A 10,614-nucleotide genomic window follows, 5' to 3' on the forward strand; every position below is an offset into this window, starting at 1 on the left:
CTGGAGGGCAATTTGGGCAGCTGCTTGTTCCTTTTATCTCATGTCTTTAATCATGCGTGTTTAGCTAAACCTTTATTTGTCTCAAACTAAGGTACAGTTGCATTGTTTGTGGTAGACTATCATATCTTAGTTACATAGCCAAATAAGTTGCTTGCTCATAATATCGTTGGTTTGCTAAAGTGAAAACATCAAAATGACAAAAAATATCAATAGTGTTGTGTAGCACACTAAAGTCAACATTTCATAAAGTCACCTGTTTGAACATTTTCTTACTAGAACACCACGAAAAAACTGCAGGCTCTGTCGTGTTTGTCACTCAGCTTTTCAGAACAGTGCATGAGAACACTGAACTGTATAATAATGCTTTATATTACGTGTTATATTCATAGACCGTGGGAACAATAAACTGGTTTGAGGGTGTTTGTTGCTGTAATTCCTCTCTTGACCGTTAGGAGTCCAAAATTACCTATTGTACCTTTAAGCACTATCCCTCTACTACAGGAAAAAAATATAAGTAGTAGGTGGGTAGTTTATACATGCAAAGTATAAAACATGGCTTTGTGAAATGGGGTGGCAAGGGTGAGTCAATTTTAACCCTGGTTACACAAGGTTTAAAATAGTAGATGACTAAGGATGTAAGACTATGGGGGTGAAAAGAGGTTTGGGGACCCCTGGCAAAGGTCATATTTTCAGACTTGTTCTGGATGGGTCCCAGGAAAGTGTACGGTTACATTTTAGTCATTTAGCAGACGCTTTTAATCCAAAGTGATTTACAAGTCCATAAATTCCGCAACAAGTGAAAAGCATCATCCATAAAAAACAAGATACGCATGTATAGCAGTTATAACCAAAAACAATAGTCCTTTTTTTCAACATTGGTTTAGGTGGTTCTTGTAATAAGGGAACCACAAAGTGACCAGAGCTGGCAGACGGGAGTGGTCTTGCTGGGGTTTAGTAGGGAGCAATTGTGAAAATGTTAAAGTTCAATTCTGGAATTAACTGAATACAGAAGAGGTGCATGGAAGTTTTAAAATGTCATTGTTTATTTCAACAACTTGGCTTGCTGTTCCAGTTAGACTACTTGCAACTGATCATTATGCCATTTTCAGGAAGAATTGGCAGAACATGAATGTTGCTGGCTCCCTTGAGTATGGCCAAAGATTTTATGGCAGTCCTCACTGATTGGGCTCCAGCCCCCATATAATCCAGGTTGGGCCAATGGAATATCGTATGGTGTCCACAATACAGTAGGACCGCCAGTTTTGAGATTGCAACCTTAGTACTTTTTACTGCTATAAATAAACACTGTCCTTCACACACTATGGCACTGTTAAAATTATTTAAAATGTTTGATTCATTCTGAATGCATCACAAGGAAAGAAGAAAGGAGAGAGAACAAGGAAAAAGAAAGCAACCTTGCATTTGCTATAGCCCCATCCCATCATAGTTGCCTTTAGGGCATATTTGGGGGGTACTTCTTGTGGGGGCTTCATGAGCTCCAGGTCAACAATTGGAAATGGCACATCAGTGTCACCCCACATCACACACTGGGGTATTTCACAGACATGATCTTGGGGGGCCAAGGCAAACTAATTTCTAAGCATATTGGATAATGCTTTCTTGCACCTGAGCTCCAAATGTGTGGCCTAGGACAAAATCAATTGAATCCTTTTAGAGGCTATGCAAGATGACAGCTTTGCTCTGCCCAGGTCTCATGTGTCGTGGAATGGCAGTTCACCCAAAGTACAAATGTAGTTGTAACGTTTAAAATCAAGTTGAGGCAGAGTACACTGCCCTTTTCTACACATTCAATAAAGGCAATGAATAAATCTGCGGAACTGCAAGAGAAAGATGGATAGATGATAGGCTCCGCCTCTCCTTCGGCTATTTCCGCTAAGAATGGCTTCTGTTATCCAGTCTACAGTCTATGGTTACAACCAACCATGTTTTTTCACGTGCATGGTGAGCGGAAAAGCGCCAACCCAGATTCCATCCAATGAACACACGGCTCTGTAAACGTTTGTAGAATTCGGCGAACCAGAAACCTCATTGCCTGGTAGTGGGTTATGGGATATTAGGTTGGTTGCACTGTAGGACTGGGAATCGTTGGCATATTTTTATTTTTTGGGGAAATTAGATATGTTCCTCATACTTTATCAGTAGTTGGTTTTAATTAAAACGCTAGTAATCATAGCTTGTCTCTGTATATAAAAAAAGATATTTGGGCATTAATGTTGCGGAAAAACTCAAAGTAGCAAGCGTGGATAACTTTTAGCTAAGTCTTTGCGACACCCCTTCAAGTAGCAGGCTAACATTTAGCTACCCACAGTTAAAAAAAACAAAAAAACATTACCGGGTAGCGAGCCAAATTCACTCTGCGTCACGTAGCTAGCTAGTAAGCTCGCACGCTTTTAGCTAACGTCTAACGTTAACATTTTATATAGTGTGACAAAGGGATGAATCATAAAAGTAAGAAGAGAATCAAAGAAGCTAAAAGAAGCGCGAGACCTGAACTGAAGGATTCACTAGACTGGACGAAACATGACTACTCCGAACATTTTGATTTGTCACATCGGACAGTGAAGGTAACTAACACCAGCACTGAATTAGCGGAATTGGCATATTGACATAACTCATTTTAAGGTTAGGTAGATAGTTCATCAATGTATTGATTTGCCTGTTCGCTAGGTAGCTATAATAGGTAAATATTTCCGAAGAGTCAAGTTTACATTACGTTAGATATCCAGATGCATGGTGAGGAGCTATCTGTCGTTACAACTCGAAGCTGGCGCCACTTGGCTTGCTAGCCAGCTATACCAAGCTATTATGAGAGTAATTAGTGTAGTCTAAGTTGCAAGTGCCGTCTATAGCTAACGTTAGTATTACCGGACCTGATTGTGTTCTCCCAGAGAAGTGACATGTGTTCACAACATTTTAACGTTTGCTAGCTATATAGCCCTGGGATGGTTTAGCTTGTGATTTTTTATTACCTGGCTGAAATATTTTGTTAACGTGAAAACCGGAAGTTTCGGAGGTCCACTAATGATTTCTAACGTTGACTGTCTTAAGTTGCTTAAGTAAGCTACCCACGTTAAATCGTTGAAAATGGCTAACGTTATCGAATACCCATATGCATGTATCAGCGGTTACTATACGGTTTACGGAAGCTAGCTAGCTAACCACGTTTGTTGGCTACCTAGCTCCTGTTCCATATTGATAGAGCATGCTTTCATTGAGTTCTAGCTGCTATGTCCGCCAATGTGGGCGCATTAAAAACGTGCTAGCTAGCCATGTTGTGTGCTAACGTAGACTCACTGTGTCCGAACAGAAAGCGGGGAAGCGGCCAGACTTTAAAATCCGTTTTTCCCCTGAGGAATGTGGTTTATGATTATGGTTGCTTATCGGCTATCACGGAAAGTAAAACACTTTGCTTGATGTGAATTGGAGCAGTAATTATAGAGTCAAATCACCACACAAACTTCCCTGTGTTCGGAAGACCGTGTTAGCTCACGATTTTCCGAACACCGATTCACGATGTTACAAACAGCACATAAAGCACAACTAATACAGGTTTGCACTCAGTTATAGGCAGAGTCGTATAATCCTGCTAGGTTCGTTCGCTCTCGTTAGCAACAGCTTCTGTCACAGGGGAGTACCATTACCTTGCCACTGTAGGCTGAAACGGATCTCGTGGAATGGAATTCATTAGCCATTACATACACGCACAAACCAAAGCTGATCTGATTTCATTCGTCATGAAAGTTGCACTGTTCGGAACGTTGTGAGCTAACTTGGGGTTCGGAACACGGTGAGTCCACGTTACCAACTCAACCTGTAAGCCAGTAGAGGATGAGCATCCACCATGTAGCCAGGGTCGTCCCGAGATTCCCCCCCCCCACAAAATCTGCACAGCTGTTAGAACAAAGGTACACTGGGTGGTGATATTTCCGTTATCGGTGGTGACCGTTTACAACGATAGATATAATAAACAACAATAAGTTAGCTGTACAAACTACAATGCAAAAGACATTGTCTTTCTATCAAAAAAAGAAACTCAGGAGAACCAAACATACATATGTGCCAATACTCAAGTGTGTTCCACATTTAACCATCATGCAATTCTCCCTTTGGACAGCTTGGAAATTAAGGGGGTTGATTTACAGGGGGATAGAGATGTAATTATGAGCCCAGTGTGGCTCCTCCACTCAGCATGACACTCAGACACTGAGTGACTCAGTCTGTCCCTGATTTGTACAGAAAGCATTACTGTATTGTCCTAATAAAACAATAACCTAAATAAAATCGACACATGGGAGACATCAGATGAAGAAACACCAGTTGTGACTGTTTTCTATCGACTTGTATAAGTCTGAATGACCTATACTGGAGCCTGCTGCAGTAGCGCTAGTGAGTGCCATCTCTCAGTATGACCAGGAAAAAAAGCAGTTTTGGCCACTTTATACAACCTTTGGTCTCATAGATATTGGTTTGAGCGTGATCTATTATTTTTGCTGTAATCTGCAAAAATAAATTGTCATATTTAAAAATGTGTCTATTTAGTTTTTGGGTAGGTTTATGGAATGACATTTATAGCCTGAGAGAAGGGGGGCATTAAATGAGAATGCAAAAAGGATATTGGAGGGGAAAGGAAAATTGACAGACATTTGATCAACATACACGGCCACTTGTGTACAGTGACATAAAATCAAATCAAAATCAAATAGTTTTTCCCATCCACTTCCTGGAAAATTTTCTTATGAAACTAAGAAATTTTAGAAATTTTATGGAATATATATATTTTAAGCCTTGTTCATATGATTATGAAGAATTGGAATATATACAGGAAAAAGTGCATTTCAATTTTAGTTTGTCTTTAAAACATTTATATTTTGCATTATTAGCGGATCCATTCTGGAGTACTTTCATGTCACTTGATGCCGTCTGCTGTCTGTGGTCATTTTCCCTTTTGGTCTATAGCAGTGTATCTCTGTTTCAGGACAATGTTGAGCGTGTGGATTCCCTGCAGCTGAGCCCAGAGGATTTTATACACCGCTTTGAGAAACCGTACAAGCCCGTGGTTCTGCTGAACTGCCAGAGCACCTGGCCTGCCCGTGAGAAATGGACACTGGAGCGCCTGAAACGCAAGTACCGCAACCAGAAGTTCAAGTGTGGCGAGGATAACGATGGTTACTCTGTGAAGATGAAGATGAAGTACTACGTGGACTACTTGGAGTCCACCCGGGATGACAGCCCCCTCTATATCTTTGACAGTAGCTATGGCGAGCACGCCAAGCGTAGAAAATTGCTGGAGGACTATGAAGTGCCCGTCTTCTTCCGTGATGACCTCTTTCAGTTTGCCGGGGAAAAGCGCCGACCTCCATACAGGTATGTACAAGGAGACAATTTCATGGATTTTACATATCCTGTAGTGTGTCTGTGACAGAACAATCAGGCGTGTCACCATGTATAATACAAAGAGGTTTGGGAAATGGTTTTTGAATGCTTATATGTGTTCATATTAATGCTATTTATGGTCAGTGTTGCAGGTGTATAATGTGGAATAATGAAAAAATGTCATGCATGTTGTGCTCGTGTCCTCTCAGGTGGTTTGTTATGGGACCTGCCCGCTCTGGCACTGGAATACACATTGACCCTCTTGGCACCAGTGCATGGAATGCCCTGGTAGACGGGCACAAGCGCTGGTGCCTTTTCCCCACGCATACCCCCCGTGAGCTCATCAAGGTCACCCGGGATGATGGAGGCAACCAGCAGGATGAGGCCATCACCTGGTTCACTGTGATCTATCCCCGCACACAGCAGCCTGCCTGGCCCGCCGAGTTCAGACCACTGGAGATTCTGCAGAAGCCTGGGGAGACGGTCTTCATTCCGGGTCAGCATTCGCCTGCCAGCTCTTGTGTAACGCTTTCGTGTCAGTGCAACGGGCGGAACAGGATATGGCACTGCCAAGACAAATAATATGAACAGATTGGTGCATAGTTTTGGACACACACACACACTGCTGCATTCTAAACATTGATTTTGATAAGCAAAAAGAGCTGCTTCACAGTAATGTGGTAATGTATAGACACAGTGCCGTGAAAGAGTTGGTGCATGAACAGTCATAGTAACTAGTAACTACATTGTTTTCAATCATCTGTGAACCTCCCTCTTGGCAACTTTGTCCAGTTTGATTTTATATGTGCGGCAACATGGCTCAGGCAGTAAGAGCAGTCGTCTGGCAGTCGGAGGGTTGCCGGTTCGATCCCCCGCCCGGGCTGTGTCGAAGTGTCCCTGAGCAAGACACCTAACCCCTAAATGCTCCTGACGAGCTGGTCGGTGCCTTGCATGGCAGCCAATCGCCGTCGGTGTGTGTATGAATGGGTGAATGAGAAGCATCAACTGTACAGCGCTTTGGATAAAGGCGCTATATAAATGCCAACCATATAACCGTTGTCGCTGCTCCTTCATGGAGTCACCATTCTGAGAATTTCTTCAGTTTCAGTGTGCACAGTATTTTGCATGTCTGGATTCTATATCTTCTGCTCAACCATCATCTTAATTTGTTCGGTTATTTAGGTGGCTGGTGGCACGTGGTTCTGAATCTGGACATCACCATTGCAGTGACTCAGAATTTTGCCAGCACAAGCAACTTCCCCATTGTATGGCACAAAACTGTGCGTGGTCGGCCAAAGCTGTCCAGGAAGTGGTACCGGTGAGAGCTGGGTGGCGGCTGCCTTTGCTGTTTTGCATGCTGATGTTGCGCAATTGAATGGTGCGGTGAAGAACATTAAAGTTCATTATAAACCCAAAAGAAAATATCAAGTCGTGGGGGGAGGTGCTTCAACAAATTCCAAAAGGCTAAAAAAAGTTTGAACGACTGGGTTAAAGGCATACTATACAGGATTTTTTGCCTTTTAGCCAATTCACCACCTTTTTATATTTCATACCCATTTTGTTTTTTATATATTTGGAAAAGTTATTCCAGAGTTAGAAATGCAGGCAGAGAAGCACGGGTTCAGCAAATGTGTGCAAAGACCGAGATTTCAAGTGGATCATTGATACAACTATGCATGGTTATCTTGTAACATTTTCAAAAGAAAAAAATCCTACACTGTAGACCTTAAGCAAACCTACCAGCATCAGCACTGCACTAAGATTATTCCTGATGTGACAGGTTGACATGATGCATGGTCTGCTAACGCTGAAAAGTATGTTAAATGTTGTACAGCAAGGAAGCAGAAATATTTTCTTTTACATCTAACAAAAGCAGTCAAAAGCAGTATTTCTTATGGGGACTGGGTCAATATTGTAAGTGTTATTCTCTGTTATTTCTGTTAGCATCCTGAAGCAGGAGCGGCCAGAACTTGCAGCATTGGCTGATGCAGTGGACTTGCAGGAATCAACTGGGATTGCCTCTGATAGTTCTAGCGACTCTTCATCCTCCTCCTCTTCAAGCTCATCAGATTCAGATTCTGAGGTAGGACCAGTCCCATGCACATCTCTGCATTTTCGTTATAGTGTTAACATTAGCCTCGGGAACAGCCCTGCTGAATTACGATGTTATATGGACTGAATGGAGCGGAGAGGGGCTGCAGTCTCTGACTGCCGCGTGTGCTGTGTCCTGCAGTGTGAGTCTGGCTCCGAGGGAGATCCCATGTCGCATCGCAGAAAGAAGAGACGCACCTGCAGCATGATGGGAAATGGTGACACCACCACTCAGGATGACTGTGTGAGCAAAGAGCGCAGCTCCTCGCGGTGACGCGGCTAACGGAAGCTGCACAGAAGAGCGTTCAGCGGAGACTACCCAAGAAGAGGCCGTGTTCTGTCCATGACAAGGGAGGTGCCAGGGACTACATCTGAGACTACCACAATTGTGCATCTGTATTTGGAAGTAAAATGGCTGACTCCTAACCTCTATTTAACAATGTGCTCTTAAAGTCCCTACTTAGAGTGATAGAGTGACAGCAGCATGCAAGGCTTAGTGGCTTTTACAAAGCTGTTTTAACGTGTTTGTTTCTCCTTGGGTGAGTGGATATTTGGGAAATTGACAATGGCCCTCTGTTGCCCTGTTATCACAGAATGTGGGGGAAATGAGCCAAACAGTCCCATGGAGCAAGGGGGGGCTCTTCAGCAGTGCCAGTATCTTGTGTTGTAAAAGGAGATGTTTGTAGGAACAGGGTTCTGTCAATGGTTACCTTTAGAAATTGAACTATGATTCCGTGAGTGGAACAGTTTTATGTTTGGTGTTTATGGCTCACTACCTGGATGTTTGGGGAGAAGGTGGAAATTCTGGCAGTTGGGCTATGGCAATCCTTGAAAATGTGATCTGAATATCATAACATGAGTAAACGCAGTTGTGCTCAAACAAGTTAATAAAATGAATAAATGTTTTTTTTTTTTTTTTTTTGGTTTTGTTTTTATCCAGATATTAAATACTGTACTTTTGGGCAGATTTTTGGTTTGGGCTCTTTTGGTTCAAATGTATTGATCAGTATAACAATAGAACAAACGGTTGTGATGTCAAAGGAAAAAAGAGGCTGGTTATACGATTGGCCAAGTATCAACATGGGTCTTGTTTTTTTTAGGAGAGGTAAGGATCTTTATCACTGAAAAATCCCAAAAAATTCTAGCTTGGACAAAAAGTTGAATGTCTACAGTTCTGGCACAAATTATGGAGACTACATTTATAAACTGATTTTAACTATTAATACAATGTTTTGCAACACTTTCTATTTTTGCCATAATATATTAATGTGTAATGTAATATCAATATAAATCAATAAATAATTGGCATTTGTGTTAAACAAGTAATCTTCATTACACCTTTCCTATTAGTTCATATCTTCATATTTGAACAGTCTAAAGTAATAATATAATTCTATAATCAGCTTGCACATATTTCTTTGACCAGCAAAGAGAACCCTTTTTCTTTCTTTTTTCTTTTTTCTTCCTCCCCCTCCCGTCTCTTTTTCTGTATATTTTATTTCTGTATATTTTATTTAAAATTACTCATGGTCTCACAATCTCTTTACCACTTGTGCTCAACTTCTTTAAACACAGACTTTCCATAATTTGTGTCAGTGCTGTGTTGCATCTAGGAATCAGGGTAACTTGGATTCATTGGACAATATCTCACATTTTTACACAATCTCCTTTATATTTTTATTGGTTTGGTTGTACTTTGAATATCATTGGATGACAAAACAAACGGGGAAAAAGTGGCAGGGTAGACATTTTAGGTGAGTAAACTACATGTCAGAGGCTGCTAATTTATTTTTAATGGCTGCTTTTTTTTTTTTTTTTCATTCAGGACTTTGTGTAAATACATTGCAGATTTGGACTTTTAGATGCTGGTTTATGGAATAAAATCTAATGCTCTGGTATGTGTATGTATGACAAAAGTTAGTAATCTGGTTTGTAAACAAAGACAGTCAAATAGAAAATAATCTCAAAGACCGGGAAGTACCTAAAGCGTGGAATTAAACACCTTATGCCTCCATAGAAGCTAGTAAATGAAGATATTAATACGACTAAAATGAAATCAAGTTGGATCTCTCAGCAAGGGGTTTCTGTCCGCTCTGTTGAAATGGTTCAACAAACATTGAGTATTGTTGCCACATTGAGTTTCTATTGTAACACCTGAAGATTATATGTGCAGTGCAATTGTCGGTTGAGAAATAAAATCTTAAATTCAAACACTTTATAAATTATGGCAGCCTAAACTGCAGTTTTCAATAAATATATTTTTATGTATATGTTCAGTTTTCATTTATTTATGGTGGTTGTTTTTTGGTGTCTTTACCAACTCTGGACAGAACTGTTGTATGTCTGTAACCAATATAGTCTATTTTAACCAGGAGACTGGAAAGAATGTATGTTGACACTTTTTAATAAAATCATTACAGAAACAATCACTTTAGAGTTCCCAAGGTTTTGTGCTGAAACACTAGTCTTTAGCCTACCCAAATTGTAATGCCACACATAGTAAATTTCATCTTGTATCTAGAGTTCCCTTCCCAGTTTCTCTCTTCAGTTTCTGCCTGACAAACAAGACTACACTCGTGTGACTTTAACTCGTAAATAAGCTACTCATATGTGTGCATATGTCTAGCTTCCCTGATATGACTTGCATATGAGTGACATCTTTTGGGGACAATTGTTTTATGTGGGGGGTCGATTTAACTGATGTGAAATGAGGGTGTCATGAGGATGCATGCTGCTGTGTAAAAAGCATATTGATAGAGGGGAACGGAAAATTTGACAGAAAATCAAAATACACGACCACTGGTACTTAATCTGACTTAAAATCTGAATTCAAATCGTGTTCCAGGAAGTGGATATAAAAACGTTTGCAGTGGAAAATACACAAGTATTACAATTTTATATAGGCCTATACTTTAAAAACATGTTTGTATGGTTATGAAGAATTGACTAAATTAAGGAAAAAGTTCATTTTGATTTCAGCTTGTTTTAAAGACCAGTCGTTGCTTCACGGCTGCAGTATATTCCCCAGGTTAGTAGATTATATTTAAAAGTTCATTTTGACTAATATACTTTGCTAGTTTTGTCAGTTTTAATGATGTTTGATATTGTGATTTAAAATGGTAAAACAAT

At 40.6% G+C, this 10,614-nt stretch overlaps 1 protein-coding gene across 1 annotated transcript; it reads left to right on the forward strand.

Annotated features, from left to right (window-relative positions):
• The first annotated feature begins 2,065 nt into the window (after positions 1-2,065).
• On the forward strand, positions 2,066-9,914 carry jmjd6 (jumonji domain containing 6, arginine demethylase and lysine hydroxylase). Its single transcript, XM_061232913.1, has 6 exons — positions 2,066-2,585; positions 4,997-5,385; positions 5,604-5,890; positions 6,577-6,712; positions 7,339-7,477; positions 7,628-9,914. Exons 1-6 carry the CDS (start codon positions 2,457-2,459, stop codon positions 7,757-7,759), a joined length of 1,212 nt encoding a protein of 403 aa, XP_061088897.1. The 5' UTR covers positions 2,066-2,456; the 3' UTR covers positions 7,760-9,914.
• The last annotated feature ends 700 nt before the right edge of the window (positions 9,915-10,614 follow it).

Source organism: Conger conger, chromosome 2, assembly GCF_963514075.1.
Source record: "Conger conger chromosome 2, fConCon1.1, whole genome shotgun sequence".
Lineage (NCBI taxonomy): Eukaryota > Metazoa > Chordata > Actinopteri > Anguilliformes > Congridae > Conger > Conger conger.